General features: G+C 45.7%; 2 protein-coding genes across 2 annotated transcripts in view; both read left to right on the top strand.

Moving 5' to 3' along the window:
• The window catches only part of LOC308469381 (uncharacterized protein), a 33,203-nt gene that overhangs the window by 4,780 nt on the left and 3,269 nt on the right, over window positions 1–25,154 (top strand). The window contains exons 2-3 of the mRNA XM_080991740.1: window positions 452–832; window positions 23,665–23,851. Coding sequence (XP_080847866.1) covers window positions 467–832; window positions 23,665–23,851 — 553 coding nt within the window. The 5' untranslated portion in view covers window positions 452–466. The remainder of the gene's footprint in view (window positions 1–451; window positions 833–23,664; window positions 23,852–25,154) is intronic.
• LOC308469389 (uncharacterized protein) lies at window positions 1,507–8,728 on the top strand. The gene is made up of 3 exons (XM_080991766.1): window positions 1,507–1,761; window positions 4,219–4,405; window positions 6,299–8,728. The coding sequence occupies exons 1-3, from the start codon at window positions 1,522–1,524 to the stop codon at window positions 8,122–8,124; spliced, it is 2,253 nt and encodes a 750-aa protein (XP_080847892.1). The 5' UTR covers window positions 1,507–1,521; the 3' UTR covers window positions 8,125–8,728.

Below are 25,154 nucleotides of genomic sequence, written 5' to 3'. Positions count from 1 at the left end.
ATGGGAAACCGTGCATCGCAAGACGAAAAACTCGCAAGACGAAGAGACTTGCGGAACGAATTAATTTCGTCTTGCGAGGCACCACTGTACAAAGATCTGTTGCTGCCTTTCCAACATGCTAGAAGTTGCAGCCAGGATCAGCATTCCCTGTCCACTGAACATGCTCAGTCCTCTCACTGGGTTGTTTTTGGATTTCCCTCCCTCTGCCTTGGTTCCCCCACCCACAAATATTACTTGTACTTCCATAAATCTTGATGTTTCCCCCAGTCTTTGAATAACTTCCCCTCGTCCCTGGGTGGAGTCATTTGGGTGACATAATGATTGTCATTCACAGCCTGAACATCAGAAATAGAAAGAGTAATAATATATTTCAAAAACTGGCTAATGGTTAAAATGTGCTTTTGTTTTTATTCTTGGGTTTTATTTTACTTTGTGTCTAATTCTTTTCCAGCAGGGTGGTGTAAAAATGGAAGAGCAGGGACCCAGGAGACCCATTCAAAGGGAAAGACTGGAGTGCAAAGGAAGGAAACCTCCTGCCGGCCAAGTTGGGGCCATCAGGGATCTTCTGCCTCGGGCAGATTTATTTCAAATTAAGCAGGAGCAAGAGGAGGGGCAGCCGCAGCAGCACTGGGATGCCCAGAAGCAGGATTTCCTGAAGACGATGCAGCTCCCTCGTTCACGATGGGAAACCCCACAGGCTCCCAATCCTCCCCAATCTGGGAATAGTGTCCTCTCCTTCAGGGGAGCTGCGGATGCCAGTCGGTGGCCCAGTGGGAGAGCAGGGGGGACAGACCAGACCCTGCTCCCAGACACTGAGGGGCTTCTGGGAAAGGTAAGTGCCCTCCTTCTTGTAAAGAAGCTGGTAAAATGCGGTCTTGACTTTGCTACCACTCAGTGGATTTGTAACTGGCTGACTGACCGAACCCAAACGGTGGTCATCAATGGTTCCTCTTCATCCTGGAGAAGAGTGACTAGTGGGGTGCCACAGGGTTCTGTCTTGGGCCCAGTCTTATTCAACATCTTTATCAACGACTTGGATGATGGACTCAAGGGCATCCTGATCAAATTTGCAGATGACACCAAACTGGGAGGGGTGGCTAACACCCCAGAGGACAGGATCACACTTCAAAACGACCTTGACAGATTGGAGAACTGGGCCAAAACAAACAAGATGAATTTTAACAGGGAGAAATGTAAAGTATTGCACTTGGGCAAAAAAATGAGAGGCACAAATACAAGATGGGTGACACCTGGCTTGAGAGCAGTACATGTGAAAAGGATCTAGGAGTCTTGGTTGACCACAAACTTGACATGAGCCAACAGTGTGACGCGGCAGCTAAAAAAGCCAATGCAATTCTGGGCTGCATCAATAGGAGTATAGCATCTAGATCAAGGGAAGTAATAGTGCCACTGTATTCCGCTCTGGTCAGACCTCACCTGGAGTACTGTGTCCAGTTCTGGGCACCACAGTTCAAGAAGGACACTGACAAACTGGAACGTGTCCAGAGGAGGGCAACCAAAATGGTCAAAGGCCTGGAAACGATGCCTTATGAGGAACGGCTAAGGGAGCTGGGCATGTTTAGCCTGGAGAAGAGGAGGTTAAGGGGTGATATGATAGCCATGTTCAAATATATAAAAGGATGTCATATAGAGGAGGGAGAAAGGTTGTTTTCTGCTGCTCCAGAGAAGCGGACACGGAGCAATGGATCCAAACTGCAGGAAAGAAGATTCCACCTAAACATTAGGAAGAACTTCCTGACAGTAAGAGCTGTTCGACAGTGGAATTTGCTGCCAAGTAGTGTGGTGGAGTCTCCTTCTTTGGACGTCTTTAAGCAGAGGCTTGACAACCATATGTCACGAGTGCTCTGATGGTGTTTCCTGCTTGGCAGGGGGTTGGACTCGATGGCCCTTGCGGTCTCTTCCAACTCTATGATTCTATGATTCTATGATTCCTCTCACCTGGGTTTCCAGCACCTGGAGGTCACTGGTCCAGTGCCTCTAGACATGGAGGTTCTGCTTAGCTTTGGTGGTGAATATTCCTCCCCCCTGCACTTTTTCTCTAATCCACTTTTAAAAGGCTTGCTAGACCAAACTTTCTTACACATGGGAGGTTTGCGATCATATCTCCTGATGTTGTTACTTTAATAAAGCAACCACAGGGGACTTGGAATTTTATCAGAGCAGAAGCTGTGTCAGAAGAGGTGACCTTCCACCAAACCCCGTTTTCCTCCTCTAAATTGCCTCCATTTCCAAAATGCTCTTTTCTCCCCACTGAGGTAAAAATCTTGGCACGTCTTGCAGCCTCAGCAATCCCATATGTAGTCGCATTAAATAAGACTGGCCTACCTTGCAAGGTTGTTGCTAGATCTATTAAGATAATGGCCAGGTTCAGATGACTGAATCACAGCCTGAAAAGCTGGGTTAAAAATAGGAACAGTTTTTAATGCATTGCTGCAGCAAAGTTACGCTAAAACCTAAGTTGACCCAAGATTAAAACAAAAAACTATAGCCACCACCCCAGTCTCCTGGCCCCCACAACCAGAATGTATCACTCCAGGAAGGACTCCCACCCAACCTTTAGTGAGAGAGGGGAAAAGAGAAGGACTCTAAATGGGTAGTTGCACAAATTTACCAGCTGTGGTCCTGCACTGACAACAAGGCTAACAAACAGGGGAGCTGGGAATGTGCTTGTCCCATCTCTCCCTGCATCTGCTCCTGACCTAATTGTCCCAGCTTACCCTGAGGGTGAACTGTGATGAAACCAGGCACTCTCTTATGAGCCATAACTAGCAAACTTTCCATTTTGCCCAAACCAGGAAACTACAGCTGCCAGCTTTGGAACAAGCTGGGAGATTAATCTAACTTCAAACTGTGCTTGGTCAAAACAGGAAACTCTGGTTGATCAGTGGCTTCGTGGTTTGACTGATCCCACTTATAGCAGTAAAAATAGGAAGCCCTGTTGCGTTCAAAGGGGTTGTTTGGACAGAGTCTCTGATCAGCATGCCTAGCAGGACAGGCTTAAAAAGGTAAAGGACCCCTGACCATTAGGTCTAGTTGTCACCGACTCTGGGGTTGTGGTACTCATCTCGCTTTATTGGCCGAGGGAGCCGGCATACACCTTCCGGGTCATGTGGCCAGCATGACTAAGCCACTTCTGGCAAACCATAGCAGCGCACGGGAACGCCGTTTACCTTCCCGCCGGAGCGGTACCTATTTATCTACTTGCACTTTGACGTGCTTTTGAACTGCTAGGTTGGCAGGAGCAGGGACCGAGCAACGGGAGCTCACCTCACCCGGTCGCGGGGATTCGAACCGCCAACCTTCTTATTGGCAAGTCCTAGGCTCTGTGGTTTAACCCACAGTGCCACCCGCGTCCCAGGACAGGCTTAGGAAGCTATTATTATTATTATTATTATTATTATTATTATTATTACTTGCATCCTGCCTATCTGACTGGGTTGCCTCTGCCCATCTGGGTAGCTTCCAACAAAATAAAAACCGTCAAAAATTTCCTTGTAAAAGGCTGCCTTCGGAAGTCTTCCATTTTGTAGAAATGGCCTTCGGTTTTAAAGAATCGCCCTCTTTAAGGAATCACGTGGTGTAAACATGTATGTTGTCCTCTACGTCCAAACACACAGAGACTCACACATAGTAGGAACAAGCAGTGCTTTAAAGTGCTTATCTTGCAAACTTGCCATCTAAGTTGTTTACTCCTGACCGAAGTTCCTGTTTCCCAAAAGGACAGGAGGGGGAGCAGAGGAGGAAACAGATGGGTTTGAAGGATCTTCCTGCCTCTCTAACCTGAGGAACAAGAGCAAAGGGTGTTTGCAGGGCAGGAGGACATCGGAGGAGGCAGTGAGGGCAGAGGGAGCAGTGGGCGGATCCACCGCCTCTCCGAGGGGGTCCAGATGCAAGCAAGGGGCTTCCTTCTTCTCCATGCAAGGGCCACCCATGTATTCAGAGCAGTCCTTTGCAGATTAACTCTTAAATTCCAAGGGATCTACTCTCAGGCCACTAATGTGCATACCATGCCAGCCTTAGGAAGGGAGGTGGGACAGGCAGGTGAAAGGAATTGCCAAAGGTGTTTGAAAATGGGTGGGGGCTCTTGGGAAGGGGGTGCCCAGTTGGGGCTTCTCCAGGGGCAGCAGGATGTCTTGGGCAGGAGAATCCCAGCAGGGGCTCTCAGACTCCCTTGGCTTCTTCTTCCCTCCCTCCCAGGAAGCTGCAACTTGCTCTAGATTCTGCGCTCCTCAGGAAGCTGAACCTGCAAACCTAGCTGAGACTGAACCTGCAACCCTGGCCAGGATGGAAGGAGGAAGATGGACGGTTGACCTGGTCAGGCTCTCTCCCGCATCCCTCCCCACAACCTCTGAGCATTCCCTCCCAGGACCCTTGGAGAAATCTGGTGAGTTCCAGGGGAGAGGAGATGGGGACAGGGACAGATGGATGGTGGAGGGAGAAAGAGGAAAAGATGGAGAGGAGACAAATGGAAGGAAGTTCCTGACAGGAAGAAGGAACGGGTGAGGCCTTCTCCGGAGCAGCTCTTTGTTTCTTGAATCCTTTTCCTAAAGTAGTGGGGGCAGATTTTCTTCCTCCAGGCTTTGAAATCTTAGGTGTTATTTCCATGGCAGGAATAATTGATGATAATGATGTTGCACACCAATCCTGAACAATGGGTGAAGGGGAATGGAAATGTTTCCCATAATTATTTACAATTAATGTATTTAAATGGTTTCTATTACCTTTATTTTTTATAGACAGAGTCAGAATTCCACCAGCACCAAAACACAATAAATGCATGCACCTCCCCAGTTTGGTGGGCTTAAGGGACAAAGGACCCGTTATCATGATACAGAATTCCTGCGGCTGGAGGCTCTACACTTTGGATTGGGCATATAAATTCCAAGAGTGTCTGGTATTATAAGCAAATTGTGTAAACTTGCCAATCTTACAGACAGGGGTTGTTTGTGAGAGTGAGTGAGTGGGATAATAATTTATAGCGCTCCTGTGTAATGGCTTGGTTCTCCCGCACAGACGCGAGACAACTCCAGTAGTAATTATCTCAGGTTTATTGCTCAAACTCACAAATCACTGTGGAGCTCAGTCTTCGGCCTGTTCATCCCAGCTTCCAGTTGCCGAGTCCTCCAGCAAAGAAGCCCCCACTTTCGCTTTTCCCCCCCTCTTCTCGCAGATTCTCTCGAGCCTACGATTTTTTGGACAGGCTATTTCCAGGGTCTCTGTGTCAGACCTCAAACTGGAGATAACAGTCTGTGCCCCCCCCCCTGGCACCCCCTCTTCCTGCTCTTTGTTCTTTCCTCCTGCTGCAGCTTGGCTGCTCCTCCCCTGCTTCACATTCCAACTGAATCACATCTCTTGCGTTCTCAGGCTCTGTCAGCGGAGGCACGAGAGGCTTGAGATTCACAGAGCTGACACCCTGTAATTTTGTCCGTCCCTAAGCTTCCATGGAGATACTGTGGTACAACCTTGGTGCAAATTTGAAAATAAGTACACAAAGCCAACAAAGAGACTCAAGTTTATAGTGGCATCAGCTTTCCTGGTCAAGAGTCCACTTTGTCAGACTGCAGCCCACAGAAGCTTAGGCAAGAATACATTTATCAGCCTTTAAGGGCTGCAAAAGATGAATAAACAGAAGCGTAGTTCATTTATGGAATCTATCCTACAGGAGACAGTGACGGCCAGCAACTTGGATAGCTTGAAGAAAAGGATAAGACTGACGTCTCTGCTCTACCCTCGTGGTTCTAGGCAATAATGCTTCTTGATACTAGTTTCTGGAAAGCACAGGAAGGCAGAGAAGACTCTTGTGCTCCAATCCTGCTTGCCGGTTTCCCACAGGCATCTGGTTGGCCTCTATGAGAAGAGGATGCTGGACTAGGTGGGCCTTTGCCTGATCCAGCAGGCTCTTCTTAGGTTCCAACATAGTGCAATATTTTTACAGTTACATGTAGCACTTAAGTTTTATTTATTTCACAAAGGAGATACTGTTACTTTAGCCTGAGATCATTCACTTGAGAAAGAGAAATAGAGATGTGTCTAATAAACCAGTTCCAGCATAGATCTGTATTATAAAATGAAGATGCCTTAGTAAGTGTGAATGGAGTGATCATGTATTGCTCTTGCCATTATCTTGCCATTATTAGCTTTCGTAAAATTTGGAACCTTGAGAGGATAGTGGAGAATGAAGGTGTTACAATGAGAGAAGGTGCAGACTGGGATTGACAGTTGTTCAGTTCCATTTTTGTCTTTCTTGAAAGTCTAACAGGATTCTCTTTCCTCCCAGACTCCCAAACAGGTGAGGAAGATGAAAGTCAGAATTCTATGGAGCCACCTGTGAATTTATGCGAAAGAACAAAGAAATTGAGGATACAACAACAAACTCACAAAGGAGAGAAACTATTTGAATGTACGGAATGTGGAAAGAGCTTCAGTCGAAGTGGAAAACTTAGAATACACCAACGAACTCACACAGGGGAGAAACCATTTAAATGTATTGAATGTGGAAAGAGCTTCAGTCGAAGTGATACACTTAGAATACATCAACGAACTCATACGGGGGAGAAACCTTTTAAATGTATTGAATGTGGGAAGAGTTTCAGCAAAAGTGGAAGACTTAGAATACATCAACGAACTCATACGGGGGAGAAACCATTTAAATGTATTGAATGTGGAAAGTGCTTCAGTAGCAGTGAAAATCTTAGAAGACATCAACGAACTCACACGGGGGAGAAACCATTTAAATGTATTGAATGTGGAAAGAGCTTCAGTGAAAGTGGAGCATTTAGAATACATCAACAAACTCACACGGGGGAGAAACCATTTAAATGTGTGGACTGTGGAAAGAGCTTCAGTCAAAGTGGCACACTTAAAAGTCATCAGCGAAGTCATACAGGAGAGAAACCATTTAAATGTATGGAGTGTGTTAAGAGCTTCAGTCAAAGTAGACACCTTAGAATGCATCAGCTAAGTCATACAGGAGAGAAACCATTTAAATGTATTGAATGTGGAAAGAGCTTCATTCAAAATGGACTCCTTAGAATACATCAACGAACTCACACAGGAGAAAAACCATTTAAATGTATGCAGTGTGGAAAGAGCTTCAGTCAGAACGGAGCACTTAAACTACATGAACAAATTCACACGGGGGAGAAACCATTTAAATGTATGCAGTGTGGAAAGAGCTTCAGTCATAACGGAGCACTTAAAGTACATGAACAAATTCACACGGGGGAGAAACCATTTAAATGTATTGAATGTGGAAAGTGCTTCAGTCGATATGAAATCCTTAGAATACATCAAAGAACTCACACTGGGGAGAAACCATTTAAATGTATTGAATGTGGAAAGAGCTTCAGTCGAAGTGGAGATCTTAGAATACACCAACGAACTCACACGGGAGAGAAACCATTTAAATGTACTGTATGTGGAAAGAGCTTCAGTCATAGTGGAACACTTAGAAAACATCAACGAACTCACACAGGGGAGAAACCAGAGAGACCATTTAAATGTATTGAATGTGGAAAGAGCTTCATTCAAAATGTACACCTTAGAATACATCAACGAACTCACACAGGAGAAAAACCATTTAAATGTATTGAATGTGGAAATAGCTTCAGTCGTAGTGAAACACTTAGAATACATCAACGAACTCACACGGGAGAGAAACCATTTAAATGTATGCAGTGTGGAAAGAGCTTCAGTCATAACGGAGCACTTAAAGTACATGAACAAATTCACACGGGGGAGAAACCATTTAAATGTATTGAATGTGGAAAGTGCTTCAGTCGATATGAAATCCTTAGAATACATCAAAGAACTCACACTGGGGAGAAACCATTTAAATGTATTGAATGTGGAAAGAGCTTCAGTGAAAGTAGAACACTTAGAATACACCAACGAACTCACACGGGAGAGAAACCATTTAAATGTGTGGATTGTGGAAAGAGCTTCAGTCGAAGTGAGACACTTAAACGTCATCAGCGAACTCACACAGGGGAGAAACCATTTAAATGTATGCAGTGTGGAAAGAGCTTCCATGAAAGTAAAACACTTAGAATACATCATCGAACTCACACAGGGGAGAAACATCAGCTAACTCACACACGATGAAAAGTACAAGTGTATTGACTGTGGAAAGGGTTTCAGAGGGAGTGGAGACCTTAATATTCATTAGCAAATTCACACGGGGGAAATGATGTAAATGTATGAAGTTTTCTACTCAGGGTTCACTACTTATATCAAGAAACTCATAAAGGGGGAAATCAGTTGTAAATGCATGGAATGATGTTTTAGTGTTTGTACTTAAATTTGCATACACAAATGTATGTATAAAAGTAATGAAGGTCATATATACTAAATGTACAAAATAAGTGGCAACTTTTTGCTAGATAAACAGGGAGGGAGTGTGAATCTGGAATGCTCAAGGTGTGTGTTGAATCTGTTTAGTTTTCAGGTCTGCCTTTCACTGCCAAAATGATGGGCTGCCCTTGTCTTGTAGATCAGTATTCCAGGCGCTCATTACTTGGACTTTGCATAACCCATTGAAGACCTTTTTACTGATAGCATTTTCCAGCTGAATGAAAGGTCCCTGTGTTAAATGTTCATTTGGTATTGCTTTTGAAACTTATCTCCTTTTTTCTGTGCTCTTGTGTACCTGTTTAGAGCTGTTTTTATTAAATATTTTCTGCATTGGCTTTTGACCTGTGGAATGTGACCAGTGAGGGTGTTTTTTGTGTTCCTTAGCTCACAGAAATGTTTTAAAGGAATGTGGAAGAATTAGGGCTAGGGGAGGTTAGTGAAAGGGACTGAGGAGTGGGAGACTGATTTGTTGTGAATGTGGGAGGTGGAGAGGGAGAGAAGAGAGAGCTCCGTTATTTGGTCAGGGCTGTGGCTAAAGGCCTTGGTCCAGCTTTTCTGGGAATTGTAGTCTCAGGATGTCCAATTGTAGTTGGCTGAGGAGGCTCAGAAACTTCTGAGAGGTTCCTCCCAGAACTACAGTTCCCAGAGTTCCTAGGAAGTGAAGATGGCTGTGAAGTCTCTGGACAAGGGTCAGCAACCTAAGGGCCACGGGCTGGTTCCGGCCCGAATGGGTTCTGGATCCGGCCCACGGAAGGTCCAGAAATCGCATCATGGTTCTGATTCATATAGTTTGGGCTGCACCATTCTTCTCTCTCTTTTTCTCTTCCTGACGGCGGCGCCTCTTCCCTCCCTTCTGGCTTCTCCCTGCCCTGCGGAGGAAGGGGGCTAGCCTTTGATTGGTGCCAGCAGCATTGTTTCCCTCTGATTGGTTGCAGAGTTCTTTCCTCCTCCCTCCCTCCTCCTAGAGCCTAGGGCCTGGGCTTTGTTTGTGCCAGCGTGATTACTTGATGGCTGCCATTTAAGGCAGCCCCTCTCCTGCCCTCAACTGGCTCACTGCTCCTGCCGCCGCAGCGAGTGGTTCCGTTCTGAGACACCCTCCCCGGGTTCTGGGATGTATGAAGCCTTGTTTACCTGTTTTTAACTCTGCTTCCGAAAGCATCTCCCCCTCCAATACAGGAGAGCGGAGAACACGCGTCTTGCAGAAGGAACCGCTCGCTGTAGCGGAGTTAAAAACAGGGAATCAAGGCTTCATACACCCCAGAACCCTGGGAGGGTCTCTCAGAACGGAACAGATATGCTGCGGTGCAGAACTGGGACCTTCAGAACTTTATTATTTTTTTGTTTAATCTTTGGATCGTGTAGTAACAAAAGAATGTGCACGCATACTCCGTCCCGCGGCGAGGTTTGAGGACAGTGATCTGGCCCTCGACTTTAAAAGGTTGCTGAGCCCTGTCTCTGGGGGTGCAAAAAAGAATTTGGAAGTGTTTGTTTTAATTTTGGGGGCCATGCTATTTGACAACCCTCTCTTTTTCAAGAGCTAATTTCAGGGCTATGAGAGCCTAATGAAAAGCCTTTTGTTTGTTTTTAATAAAAAACCCCTTCAAAATGTGACAAATGTTTGTGGGGGCTCCACTTGTTGCTGCTGCTGCTGAGGGGTCCCTGGATCTCAGCCCCAAATGTCTGCCATGATGGTAGCAGGATGGGAGAAGTCAAGTGCCCAGCATCAAAAAGGAAAAGTATTTTCTGCATCTTTCTTGAACGAAATGTATATGTCTGAAACCTCAGACAAAGCTCATGTTGACAGCATTGAAGCTGTTGTTCAGTAACCAATTAATGTCATATTTATCACTGCTGATAAATATGTCCTAAATAAACAACCATATATATTTGCCTTCTGGAAGGTGGGGCACGATGCTGAGGGAATCTGTATTATATCTGGAGGAGAGAAGGCGGAAGGGGGGGGAGCTCAGTGCACCCAGAAGACGCCAGTTGTTGGTTATAGTTGCATCTATACAAAGTGCATAGCCTTTGCCCCTCCATAAAGAAATGGGGAGGAGACAAGAGCTGGAATAGCTGACCAGAAGGAAATGTAACCTGGGAACTTCATGTTGCTCCCCAGCTCCCTGACCCCAAGAAAAGACTCCTCCAGGGAGGCAGGTGAGCATCACAGCTAAACCCCCCATTATGCTCTCCAGCAGCTAATCGCTCAGAACAGGGCTTTTTTCATTCAGTTCTTTGTGTTGGGGGAGGGGGTTACCTTCCCTTCTTCCCTTGCAATCATGACAAAAATGAAACCTCCACGGCAATGCTTTCAGCCCCAGAAGAGGAGCTCCCCTTGGTGTCAAGGGAGGGGGGGGCCAAGGGAGCATCTGGAGCCCTGCCATTCCTTCTGGCGCTGGTCCCTTCCCCTCCTCTCTCTGCCATCCCAGGGCCACTCTTGACTCCCCAGCAGGAGACTGGATCTGTCTGTGATGGTGAGATGTCCTGGCTGGTTGAAGGACCACTTCCTGTTTCCTGGAGCTCCATCCTGCCTTCTCATGCAAGGTGGAGTCATGAAGCAGGTGAAGGCTGAGCACACCTAAGGGTGGCGCGGGGGGTGGGTGGGATTCTGCTTAACCTTTCCCTGTCTGCTCCTTTTCTGGATCCAAATCCCCACACAAAAAGGGGCAGTGTGAGGGCACAATCAGTGTTATGGAGCTGCCCTGAAAATCATTGCTTTGTGACCGTAAGAGGCCCTTCTCAAAAAAACAAGCATCAAGAGAATTTAAGCTACAGACTTTAAAACAAACAGATAATTACAAAAAAAGAAAGCAGTCTGGCGCCACATTGCGTAGGAGTTAGTTTAACACACTCTACCTGGGGCTGCCTTTGAAAAGAGCTCAGAAACTTCAATGGCTCAAAGAGCTGCAGACACTTTGCTGACCAGGGCTGGCTATAGGCAGCATAGGACTCCCATATTAGAACAGCTCCGTCTGCCTAATTGTCTGTTTCTGGACACAATGTGCTGGTTATCACCTATAAAGTCCTGCTTTGCCTAATACAAAAATGCCATGTCCTGTATTGATAGTTTTGTCCAGTATTTCAGATCTCTCTCCCCCCCCCCCCCGTCAAATTAGGGATTCTCTCCAAGCACCTGTGTTTGAAAGGGTGTGTGTGTGAGAGAGAGGTCCTGCATTTAAACTCTGGGTAGCCAAGCACAGACAGACTGACAGATTCATGAGTATCTGGGTGCGTGCATGCATGTGTGACAAATTCCAGGGGGGGGGGCCCATCCTGTGAGGCTGCAGGAGATTGGAATGGATTGTTTTGAAGTCACTTCAGTACCAGGTGGAAAAAGAAAACCAACTGCCCACCAATCCCCCTCCCTGCCCTGCCCTGGATTCACCACCCTGTTCCTCGTTTTACTGCCCTGTATTTTGCCTCACACTTTCTAAGCTAAATTTTGGCTTAGTTTTGGTTTAGCAAACCTGACTAACATGCCACTTTCAAACCTGAAATCTTTTTTCCTCTGTTTTGGTTTGGAAGTTGGAGGAAAGTCAGATTCATGATCTGCGACTGCCCATTTATTTGGACTTTTCAGCACTGTGGCCGCTGTCACCCCTAAGCTCACGTCAGCAATGTCTAGGCAACACAATCAAAACAAAAAAATTCCTTCCAGTAGCACCTTAAAGACCAACTAAGTTAGTTCTTGGTATGAGCTTTCGTGTGCAAGCACACTTCTTCAGATACACTGAAACAGAAGTTGCCAGATCCTTCTATAGGCAACACAATGACCATGTATATACGCAATGGACAAGCTTTACAGAATTCCTTCAAACCATAACAAGTACAGTGGTGCCTCGCAAGACGAAATTAATTCGTTCCGCAAGTCTCTTCGTCTTGCGAGTTTTTCGTCTTGCGATGCACGGTTTCCCATAGGAATGCATTGAAAATCAATTAATGCGTTCCTAGGGAAACCGCCTTCAGACCAGGTCCGGGGACAGTCTGTCCCCGACCTCTTCTGAAGGCTGGGGGGGGGGACAAGGGCTTTTCTTCCCACCCCCAGCATTTTAAAAAACCCCGGGACAGCGGAGGACTTCTCCGCTGTCCGGGGCGATCTTAAAATGCTGGCGGGCGGCATTTTAAAATCGCCCCGGGACAGCGGAGGACTTCTCCGCTGTCCGGGGCGATTTAAAAGCCCCTGGGAAGGCAGGCAGGGGGGACAAAGACTTTTGCCCCCCGCCAGCCTTCAGAAGAGGTCCAGGACCTCTTCTGAAGGCCGGCGGGGGGCGAAAGTCTTTGCTCCCCCCGCCTGCCTTCAAAAGCCGTCCGCGATAGCGGGAAGCGCTTCCCTGCTATGCCAGACTGTTTTTAAAATGCTGGCGGCCTTCCTGGACCTCTTCTGAAGGCCGGAGGGGGGGAAAGGCTTTGCTCCCCACCACCAGCATTTAAAACAGGTCCCCGGAGATTTCCCTATGGGCTTTCGTCTTGCGAAGCAAGCCCATAGGGAAATTCGTCTTGCGAAGCGCCTCCAAAACAGAAAACCCTTTCGTCTTGCGGGTTTTCCGTCTTGCGAGGCATTCGTCTTGCGGGGTACCACTGTACAAAATGAAAATGAAATCTTTAGTCTCAAAGTCTCTGGAAATCTTTAAATGAAGTGAGGTACCAGACTTTGCAGGATGAAAGACAAGCTGTGAAGCTTTGTGTATTCAGCAAATATGATGTCCAACACTGAACAGTGATTCCGGATATTGACTACTGTTTCGTAGAATTCTTCGCCAGCGTGGTGGGAGGATATAGAATTGCTTCATAAACTGAAAATAAAATTTTGCAGATGATGACCTGCATGACATACCACTTTACAAAAATTTTAAAGTAGAATACAAACAGTAATGAAAAAGAGTACATACTCTTTTAGTAACAATATTTTTTGAAAAACATAAAGCCAACTCCAGGTGGTGCTAATAACAAGGAGATTGAGTTTAAAGGTACGGTGCAAAGTAACAATACAAATACAAGGAGATTGGGATAAATTGAGCAGTGTAAAGTTACAGACAAAATACAAATAATCAAATGAAATTTGAAACAATTAAGGTCTAAATTAAGAGTTGAGAACCCCTGGATAAATGGTTTGAAACATGAAAAGAAACTGTTTCTTGCTGCCGTAACTGTCGCTCATAATCTTTTCTGATGCTAACTGCCTTCTGATTCACCCATAAAACAGTAAATAATAGATCCGTATCTGAATGATTATGGGGGAAATGTTCTCCCGGAGGTGCCTCCAAATTAGCATTACGAATATGCGATCGGTGTTCACCAATCCGAACCCCCACAGCTCGAGTGGTAGAGCCTATATGCAATAAATTGCCAGCTGCTGCCTTTGCTGCCTTCGTGCGTTGTGATGGCGGCAGCAGCGGCAGAGGCAGCAACCCCCTCATTCCACTAAGGAAAGGAACCTCTGAAGCCTGGTGCTGGGCTGGCTCCCTCCACCATCCCTCCACTTGGATACCCACTCACACACAGAGAGAGACACATGCACCCTCTTGCCTTCCCTCACGTTGCGCACTGCCCCCAAGCTCAACTTGCCCTCTTGGTCAGGCTGCCGAGAGGGAGGGGAGGGTGGGCTTCTGCTGGGCCAGAGCCGCTTCTCTTCTGGGTGACACCCCCCTCCACACCCCAATCCCTTTTCTGTTCTGAGCGGCTGTGTTGCAGGGCCCCCGGGTATCATATAAAGACCCTCTATTTAAAACTTTTTCTTATCAGGCGATCATCGAAATTTTTATTTATAGACATATTACTGACATATTTTTTAGCTGCTTTGGGGGGGCCCTCCTCACCTGCGCCCCTAGTGGGGGCTTTCCTTGCTGTCCCCTAACTATGGCCCTGACCCCAATCACTGCAGCCTGTGTGGGAAAGCCTTGAGGAGCTCACTGTGTGCAAGGGGGCTTTCCCAGGAGAGAAGCTGTACTGGTGCTCCGAGGGCAGGAAGAGCTTTGGCTGGAAATCGTTGCTCACTTCACACAAAAGGATCCACATGGGGAAGAAGCCATACAGGTGCTCTGAGTGCAGGAAGAGCTTGGGGGTCAGAATCCACACAGGTGAGAAACCTTCCCATTGCCCTGACTGCAGTTAGAGCTTCAGCCAGGTAGCCCCTCTCTCCTGACACACGGGAGAACCCACACGAGAAGAGGGGGAGAAGAAGGATCTGAAATATTTTCCTTGAAGCTTGAATTGGTTTTTATTTTTTTATTTGTTTTATTTGATGTGTTGTGAAGCGCTTTGAGGCTTTTTCTTTAAAATATAAAGCGGTATAGAAATGAAATAAATAATGATAATGATAATTTCATTGCCAAAAATAAGAAACGGCACTTCAACATTCCATTGTGGCGACCGTAGCCTAGGTTTAAGGAGACATTTAGCAATTAACTGATAGATATCTGAGTTTTTAATCCTACCATGGAAGGCAGGGCTTCCTCTCCCATTAATAAGGCTGAAGGGGACTGAAGCACAAGATGGTGGTTGTGGAGCCTTCGTTTCCAGTATTTTCTTTGGATCGGTCTTGATAATAATTATATTATCACTCCCCTCACCCTGGAATAAATCCAGTTAACCGCTCCACCTGTTCCTGTGTTGTTAGATCATTTGGTTGCAATGCCGTCACACAAGAAGAGGAGGATAGATTTGGAGTGCCGCATTTTCAATAAGAAATGGACACACGACTCTTTCTTTGTGGAGCTGAAAGGCATGCCCGTGTGCCTCATTTGTGGTGAGGCCCTCTCCGTCCTGAAGAAGGCCAACCTGCAGAGGCACTACAGGACGAAGCACATCCAGTACGAGGAGTTCCAGGGGCAGCTGCGCCAGAAGAAGGTCAAGCTGCTGAAAACGGACCTGTTGGGTAACCTGTGGCCCCTCCAGATTGATGTCAAATTGCAACTCACGTCTTCTTTAGCCGTTGGCCACGCTGGCTGGGGCTCATGGGAGCTGGAGTCCAAGTGTTACCGGAAAAATCCGAGGGCTCCCTTGGACAAAAACAAAGACACCAACCAGGATAACTTGGAGCAAAACAGCAGCCTGTAGGCTTGGCCTTTATTGAACTGTTGCAACAGGGTGTTCCCCTCACTTGCAGGAGAGAGGAAAGACCCAGAAAGATGGTGTGCAAGACCTTATAAAAACTTTTGAAATTCCCACCCTGTAGATCAAGCCCACCCCCAGAAACATCATGCATACATTACAGAAAGGAGGGGTTGAGGGAGGAGTTGTGGTGGTAACCTGAGTGTCCTGTCACCTGGCTGGTTCCTCCTTTCCCACTCCCCATGAGTCACTTCCAGGAGACAAAGGGGAGTTGGCATTTTCCTGCCCCCAGAGGGAAGATATGATCATTGTCCTTTGTTTCAGTCCATGCTGAATCCACTCCCATATGCAAGTTCTTTGTGATCTTGATTGTCTTCTGTCTGGGATCATCAGGGTTGGCATAGCAACTGGGCAGGGCTCCTGTGGATGTGCTGGGATGGTGAAGGGATTATGGCTGACCAGAACCAAGCCACCCCCCTTTGATAGTCCTTGTCATATGGAGTAAAATAAAAATGGAGCAGTGCAAATCCGATGTATGGTTGATTTTTCTATGAATTTATAACACAAGTGTGGCATATGTAGTGTGAGTGTGAGTGTGTGAAGTTTGTACAAACTGAATGATTGGGATGGGGGGGGTTCCTGCTACACAAGGATCTAGGTCCACAAATGCCGGGGACAATTCAAATCCCTCCTCAGTCATGAAGCTGACTGGGTGACTTAAAGCTGGTCACCATCTTTATGCGAAACTTCCCTTGCAGGGTTGCTGTGTGCGTGAAAGCAATATAAATATCAAGGGGAGAATATGAAGGAGGCAAACTGGGAAGTCTGTGAACTGCAGTCTCCTGATCAAAAGGAGATTTGGAGGAGGGAAATTCGGACAGGCTTAGGGTATAAAGTATCTATGCTGTAAACAGAGCAGGGCCCTCCCTCTTTATAGCAAGAGCTGGGAAGTTGGCTGTGCAGCCGTGTTTTGAAAACAACTTGTGGTTTTGCCTGATCTTGGTGTCAGATTCCTTTTTTTTACAGAGCAATTGACTCCCCCTGGGGAAGATCCCTGGGAGACCCCATGTGCTTGTGGCATCATTGCTACAGAGTTCTTGTGTACATGGTTGTGTTATAGGAATTCTAAGGACATATATATCTATATCTATATCGATATATCTATATATCTATATAATATGTTCATAAATTTACAAGGCCAAACACATACATAAGTACATAAATGAAGTGTCTGAAATAGTACAGGAGAACAATCCTGAAACCATTTTGTCTCTTCCAAATTGACTTCAAATGTTTCTCTGCAAGGAGGAAGGAAATGGGAAAGTCTCCCCATTGTCTCTTTGCTCACAAATCCTGTCTTAAGAGCGTATCTGTGTGTGAACAGGGTGAGCCTGTGACCTGGATTGAGGAACTAAAGTATTAACCGTCACAAAAAATGGCCAGGATGCCTAGGTAAAAGCAATCAGTGACCATTATCAGATATCCTGGCAGACAGGTTTTCTGCTGTAGACCACCCCTTCTGTGATGTATGTATGATGTTTTGGGGGGTGGTCTTGAGCTACAGAGGAGGCAATTTTCAAATGTCTACATAACAGCTTGCACACCATTGTTCTAGGTTCCTCTCCTCCCTCCCTTCATGTGGGGAGTGGGGGACCCTGTTGCAACAGTTCCTTTAATAAAGATCATGCTTACTAGCTGCTTTGCTTCTCAATATTCTCTGGTTGGCCTCTGTTTTTAAGAATAATAATAATAATAATAATTTATTATTACGGTCATAGACCAGCTTGCTGGAATTAAATGTCTGTTATATATATTTATGTATGTGTTTGCCTGGTATATTTACGAGCATTTATTTTATATCTAAGACCTTATAATTCTCATAACAGCCTCTGTTATTTTCTCCTACTGATAGAGAACCTACAGTGGTGCCTCGCAAGACGAAATTAATCCGTTCCGCGAGTCTCTTCGTCTTGCGGTTTTTTCGTCTTGCGAAGCACGGCTATTAGCGGCTTAGCGGCTGTTAGCGGCTATTAACGGCTTAGCGGCTTTAAGAAAAAGGAAACAAACTCGCAAGAACTCGCAAGACGTTTCGTCTTGCGAAGCAAGCCCATAGGGAAATTTGTCTTGCGGAACGACTCAAAAAACGCAAAACCCTTTCGTCTAGCGAGTTTTTCGTCTTGCGAGGCATTCGTCTTGTGGGGCACCACTGTACTTAAGGACTCTATATGGGCTTTTAGATACCCCATAAGGGAAAGGGGACGCGGGTGGCGCTATGGGTTAAACCACAGAGCCTAGAACTTGCCGATCAGAAAGTCGGCAGTTCAGAATGGCAGATGAAGTTGATGGACTATATGGAACTGGCGGAAATGACTGGCAGAATCCGAGGCCAGGGAGAAGAGTCGGTGGAAGAAGACTGGAAAAAGTTTAAAGACTATTTACAGAAATACTGTAAAATTAATGAATGTCAGAAGAATGTTGGAATGAAGTTATATGGCTTTAGTAGAAATGTTATAAGGAATTAAGTATAAATAGATTAATAGAATATTAAAGGAAAAAATAAGGTTAGAATGTTTTAAGATAATTATAGGATAGAAAACAGAGGAAGATGGAAAGGAATTGCTGAAACAATTAACAGAAGTGGAATACAAAAAGGGAGGTATGAGGAGGTCGTTGAAATAAGTGAATGAAAGATAAGATACTGAAATTGTTTGATGTGTTTTAAACTGTTTTTGTTTGGTTATGTTAGTTTAATGTGTCAGTGTTATGTAGTGTTTTTGTATTGTATTGTTCTTTTTTTGTAGTGTTGTGTTTAAATTGTTGGAAAAGTAATAAATATTATTTTTTTTTTAAAAAAAAAGGTCGGCAGTTCAAATCCCCACGACGGGGTGAGCTCCCGCTGCTCAGTCCCTGCTTCTGACAACCTAGCAGTTCGAAAGCACACCAGCGCAAGTAGATAAATAGGTACCGCTCTGGCAGGAAGGTAAATGGCGTTTCCGTGCGCTGCTCTGGTTCGCCAGAAGCGGCTTAGTCATGCTGGCCACATGACCCAGAAGCTGTACGCCAGCTCCCTCGGCCAATAAAGCAAGATGAGCGCCGCAACTCCAGTCGGTCACAACTGGACCTAACGGTCAGGGGTCCCTTTCCCTTTCCCTTAAGGGAAAGGGAGCAGTATTTTTATTATAACAGCTGCATACAGGTATTACTGGACATAGCCAATCGTCTTCCACCCCCCGTGCAATTATGGTGCTTAAAAAAAAAGTGGGGCTTTTTTCTGTGAGTACTCCAACATCCACAACATTCCCCAACTGTTCAAAGTATGGTACTTACTATAACAATTCCATGGTGAGTACCTGCACCTTTATTGCTTTAAAAGCAAGCACTGAAAAAAGGGGTTGCTTTTTAAATTTATTGCTTTATTTTTCACGACAGAAAATGAAGCAAAGAACTCCCCCTCTGTCCTTACAAATTAAAATTTCCCTCCACTTTTTCTCAGTACTTCCCATGAAGAATATTTATTTCACATCTGTAGTGTACATTCAGCACGTATTTAAAGTACATGGTTCCCCCAAAAAGATTCATGGGAGTGGTTGCATGTGAGGAATTCTTTGGCCGGTAGTCTGTCCGGCAGCTGCTGCTGCTGCTGCTGCAAGCCCCTGTTCAATGTTCCTGTGTCTCTGTGTCTGTGAGGAGAATACAGGACACTGCAAAAGACACTGTGTGTAATGAATGTGCAATAAGCCAGAGATAGTGTTCCCTCCCTATAATATAAACAGGGAGACTTCTGTCCAGGAGATGGGGGGGGGGGGTTGCCCCTTCAGCAGACATCATACACAAACACACACACACCGACTACCAAAATCAACACAATCACTTCTGCAAATGTCCCCACAAAACACATCATTACAGTTTTTCCTAACCATTCAAAAGGAACTGTGCTGCACATAACAATTCACTAATAAATGTACAGTGGTACCTCGAGTTAAGTGTTAATTTGTTCCAGAGGTTCGTTCTTAACCTGAAACTGTTCTTAACCTGAAGCACCACTTTAGCTAATGGGGCCTCCTGCTGCCGCCACACCGCAATTTCTGTTCTCATCCTGAAGCCAAGTTCTTAACCCGAGGTACTATTTCTGGGTTAGCGGAGTCTGTAACCTGAAGTGTATGTAACCTGAAGCGTATGTAACCTGAAGCGTATATGTAACCCGAGGGACCACTGTATCTATGTCCTGGCTCACTGGGAAAACTTCAGAAATTCATATAGAATCACTTGAGTGTTGGATTTACACCATTCCAACGTTGTTCTGTTCAGGAAGGAAATGGCTGCCAAGGGAGGAGCTTGGGACATGAGTGAAGGCAGCCATAATCTCTAAAGTGTGAGCCCATGTACTCAGCAGCCCCTCTGCCTGAGTGATATAATCTCTCGCATCCTGATACCTGAGTGCGGGACAGGTAGCCATTCCAGAAACAATAGGAAACCCAGATCAAGACAAAAGGGTGTGATTAACTTGGCTGGGAAACAGGGACATGTAAATACCTCTTTTGCATCACTTGATGTAATTTTAGGGGTGTTGTGAGTATCTCTGTAAAACTGATCAGAGTGGGAGTCATCCTTTGTTCTGGGCTTCCTTCCTGGTGGCGGGCGGAAGTCCTGTTGCAAGTTTTTTAAAAAATAAAGACCAGGCCTCCTGGCACCTGTTTTGTTCCTATATTCCTGGCTGGTGTCTTTGTTTGGTAATCCAGGTGAGCCCAAGGATTTTCCTATAACAAGACCCTTGAACTTGCTCCTCAAAATGCAATCTGAACAAAACTGGTGAAGCAGTGAGGACGATATATTCTTGCAAGAGCTGGGAGCCAAAGCAGGCACAGTCCAGCTGGGGCAAAGAATGAGCTTCTATTCCCCATGCACACGTTCCCTCCCTCGTCTCCCCATTGCTTGGGTGCTGCAAGGTTTTCCTTCCCCCAATTATCAAATAACAGACAAGAGGCTGAACATGGGGAGAAACTTCTTCGTCCTCTTCAGAGTTGCCTCGACTTCCGGCTTCACCAGCAGAGATAAAATCGGGGCTTGCAAAGGAGGGAGGAGAGGAGGCGGGAAGCGAGGCTGCGTCCTGCGGAGGCGGAGGAGGGGGCTTCTTCCTAATCAAGCCTCCTAATTAAGCGCCCTCACTCCCTGCCTCCCACGCGGGGGCTCCCATTCCCGCCCCCGCTGCCCGGGATTTCGGGTGAGTGCAAAGCCAGTGGCGGGGAAGGAGGGAAGGGGCTTTGCGAGGGGGTCCAGGATGAGAAGCCCCCGGACGGGGAGAGGCGGGCCCTGCACAAGATCCGGGCGGGGAGAAGAGAAGGGAGGAAAGGGAGCTGTTTTCTTAAAGGGGGCCTTGAAGGGGGGGGGAGAGAAGCTTCCTCCTGCAGGGATCTGGTGCAAAGGGAGTTGCAGGGATGGAGGGGGGAGAGGGGAGAGAGGTGGGCATTGCTGGCCAGGATCGCCTTAATAATAGTATTAATTTTAATATTTATACCCCAGCAGAAGACCCCTCGTAGGAGGACCTCAGTGTCCCGGCTTCCTTCCTTCCTTATCTTTAGGTACCAGGCCAAAGCATTCCTCTTCTCTCAGGCATTTGGCTCATGAAACTATCTGTGGCCTTCACAACTGCAGAGGGACGTTGTCCTTTTTATTTCTTACTCTGTTATGCATCTCTGTGTTTTTCTCTTGTAAGCTGCCCTGTGATCTTCGGAGGAAGGGCAGTATAGAAATGTAAAGAATAGCAGGAAAAACAGGAAGCCCTGTTGTGTTCAAGGGGGAGGTTGGGACAGAGTCTCTGACCAGCATGTATAGCAGGACGGGCTTAGGAGGGAATAATAATAATAATAATAATAATAATAATAATACTTGCACTCAGCCTATCTGACTGGGTTGCCGCAGCCACACTGGGTGGCTTCCAACAAAATAAAAAACACCAAAAACTTCCCTGTACAGAGCTGCCTTCAGAAGTCTTCCGTTTTGTAGAAATGCCCTTCAAATTTAAAGAAGTGCCCTCTTTAAGGAATCATGTGGTATAAACATGTATGTTGTCTTCTAGGTCCAAACACACACAGAACACACATGTATGAGCAAGCAGTGCTCCAAAGTGCTTCTCTTGTGAACTTGCCATCTAAGTTGTTTACTCCTGACCAAATCTCCTGTTTCCCAAAAGGACTGGGGGGGTCTCCTCACCACTTTTAACCCACCCCACTCCCACCGCATGGAAGGCAGAGGCCGTGTTCATTCACATCCCAGTAAACCATGTGTGTATCTGAAGTGAACCAGGCGCTGCAGCTCCTTCCCCTCTCACTGGGCTGCAGAGGAGGAAACGGATGGGTTTGGAGGTTCTTCCTGCCTCTCTCCCCTGAGCAACAGGAGCAAAGGGTGTTTGCAGGTCAGGAGGGCAGAGGAGGGGGCAGCGAGGGCAGAGGGAGCAGTGGGCGGATCCCCCGCCTCTCCCAGGGGGCCTGATGCAAGCAAGGGGCTTCCTTCTTCTCCGTGCAAGGGCCACCCATGTATTCAGAGCAGTCCTTTGCAAATGAACTCTTAAGCCCCATGGGAGATATATATATATATATATATATATATATATATATATATATGCATGCACGCACGCACACACACACACACACAGATTTTCAATTACAATAATCCAATAAAAGCCTCATTGACACAACACCAAATTATAATACAATTAATAATGCCAATTGTTCAGACGCCAAATGATACAATTTTGTTGGTCCCCACGTGAATTGATGGCTGGATGATTTACTTTATCATCATTCCAAAATCTTACTAATTCCAAAATAAAAAAAATTCCTTCCAGTAGCACCTTAAAGACCAACTAAGTTAGTTCTTGGTATGACCTTTCGTGTGCATCTGAAAAAGTGTGCATGCACACGAAAGCTCATACCAAGAACTAACTTAGTTGGTCTTTAAGGTGCTACTGGAAGGATTTTTTTTATTTTGACTATGGCAGACCAACACGGCTACCTATCTGTTACTAATTCCAATTACACACAAGTCAGAATAACAAACCCTTATACCACATCTGCAATTTTAATGACTTCTATTCGCGTTAACACATCAAATAATTTACAGTCCTAGGGGTGAAGCATTCAAACTCTCTTTGTTCTTGTGTGTGGCTATTATTGTGTCCATAATGTTTCTTCCTGTCCTTGTACTGTATTATGTCTATCTTTTGTTAGTTGTCGCTGTTCTACATCATGTCTTGGGTGGAGCTAGTATTCCACAGCTGTTTTATAAGTTCTCCATTGCACCATTCCAAGCTTCATTATTTTGCACCTTAAGCAGCAGCTGCAGAAATCATACTATCAAAATAAGTATACACCATTTCCTCTCAGCCTGGCGAGGAGAGGAAAGCTAGCTAGCTAGCTAGTAATGAACCTTCTTTGGCAAGCTTCCAGCCCACTGTTACTTCTCCATTCAGCCGATAAGAAGTTAGATCCAATTAAACTAAATTTGAAGTCTTTAGCATTATTCAGTTCAGCCTGAGGATAAAAAGTAGGGAATGGTGTCTCTCATAAACCTTTGGAAAATATAGTTTCTCTCCCTCCCCCCCCCCTTTTCTTTACACACACAGTTCCATTTGATGTTATATTCCACATCTGCAATCCATTTTTCACCGTCATCGCCAATACATCCATGATTTTAACAAGTATTTCAGGGGAGAGTTGCCGAATCATAAATATAAAAAATCAAACTTAGTATAAAGAAGCCAAAGGCTTCCACCCCACTCCGACTTTTACATGGAATGATGTTGTTTTTCCAAGTTAAAACCTTAACGAGCTTGCAACTTTTCGATTATGTAGTTCATGATCTCACCTTTCCCAGCACGCCTCTGTAGATTAGTCCAAATTAAAATCTAATGAACAGAAATACCTCTGCTTCTTCATGGCAGCTTAGGAGAGTTATCGGCAGGCAAAGTGCTTTTGTACTCAGTGCCTCCCTGCCTCTCGCATTCCATTCCAGAGCAAGAGCCAGGTACCAAGACAATCTGTGAGTGAAGCCCGTTTCCCCATCCCTGGGGGGGATTTGCAATGGTGATTACCCTCAATCATACTTGTTTTTTCTTCGATAATGATCTCCCGCTGTTGTAGGAGTTGCCTCCATTAAGGCAGACCAGAACCGGAAGCCCCATGGGCAGGAGAATCCCTGCAGGGGCTCTGAAACTCCCTTTTCTTCTTCTTCCCTCCCTCCCAGGAAGCTTCAACTTGCTCTGGCTTCTGGGCTCCTCAGGAAGCTGAAGCTGCAAACCTAGCTGAGACTGAACCTGCAACCTTGGCCAGGATGGAAGGAGGAAGATGGACGGGTGACCTGGTCAGGCTGTCTCCCGCATCCCTCCCCACAACCTCTGAGCATTCCCTCCCAAGACACTTGGAGAAATCTGGTGAGTTCCAGGGGAGAGGAGATGGGGACAGGGATAGATGGATGGTGGAGGGAGAAAGAGGAAAAGATGGAGAGGAGACAAATGGAAGGAAGTTCCTGACAGGAAGAAGGAAGTGGTGAGGCCTTCTCCAAAGCAGCTCTTTGTTTTTGGAATCACTTTCATAAAGTAGTGGGAGTAGAAGACTCCACCACACTCCTTGGCAGCAAATTCCACTGTCGAACAGCTCTTTCTGTCAGAAAGTTCTTCCTAATGTTTAGGTGGAATCTTCTTTCTTGTAGTTTGGATCCATTGCTCCGTGTCCGCTTCTCTGGAGCAGCAGAAAACAACCTTTCTCCCTCCTCTATGTGACATCCTTTTATATATTTGAACATGGCTATCATATCACCCCTTAACCTCCTCTTCTCCAGGCTAAACATGCCCAGCTCCCTTAGCCATTCCTCATAAGGCATCGTTTCCAGGCCTTTGACCATTTTGGTTGCCCTCCTCTGGACACGTTCCAGTTTGTCAGTGTCCTTCTTGAACTGTGGTGCCCAGAACTGGACACAGTACTCCAGGTATAATTATTTATAATTCATATATTTAAATTGTTTCTATTACTTTTATTTTTTATAGACAGGGTCAGAGTGGTACATTCCACCCGCATCCAAACACAATAAATGCATGCACCTCCCCAGTTTGATTTGTTTAGGGACAAAGGACCAATTATCATGATACACAATTCCTGTGGCTGGAGGCTCTATACATGGGATTGGGCAGAGGAAGACCAAAGGTGGCTAGTATTATAAGCAAATTGTGTAAACTTGCCAATCTTACAGACTGGGGTTGTGTGTGAAAGTGAGTGAGTGAGGGAGTGGGAGGGATAATAATTTAGAGCACCCCTGCAATTTTGTCCACCCATAAGCTTACATGGAGAAACTGTGGTACAACTTTGGTACACAAAGCCAACAAAGAGACTCATAAGTTTATAGTGGCACCAGCTTTCCTGGACAAGAGTCCACTTTGTCAGACTGCAGCCCACAAAAGCTTAGGCCATAATATCTCTACTTACATTAGGTTCGGGTTGTAGATTTTCGGGGTGCGAACGCTACAAATGCCGCATAGCTCATCAATTTGTCTTGCCATTGTTCTTTCGTTGGGATTTCCTCATTCTTCCATCCTTGTGCTAACAAGACTCTTGCCGTTTTGTAGCATACATAAATAAGTTCTTTATTTTTTTTGGCAGGTCTTGCCCTACAATCCCTAACAAAAATGCTTCTGGTTTTTTTAACATATGTTAATTTAAACATTTTTTTCCATTCATTAT

Source organism: Podarcis pityusensis, assembly GCF_964106645.2.
Source record: "Podarcis pityusensis genome assembly, chromosome: 2".
NCBI classification, from domain to species: domain Eukaryota; kingdom Metazoa; phylum Chordata; class Lepidosauria; order Squamata; family Lacertidae; genus Podarcis; species Podarcis pityusensis.
This window is presented reverse-complemented; position numbering and strand designations above follow the sequence as displayed.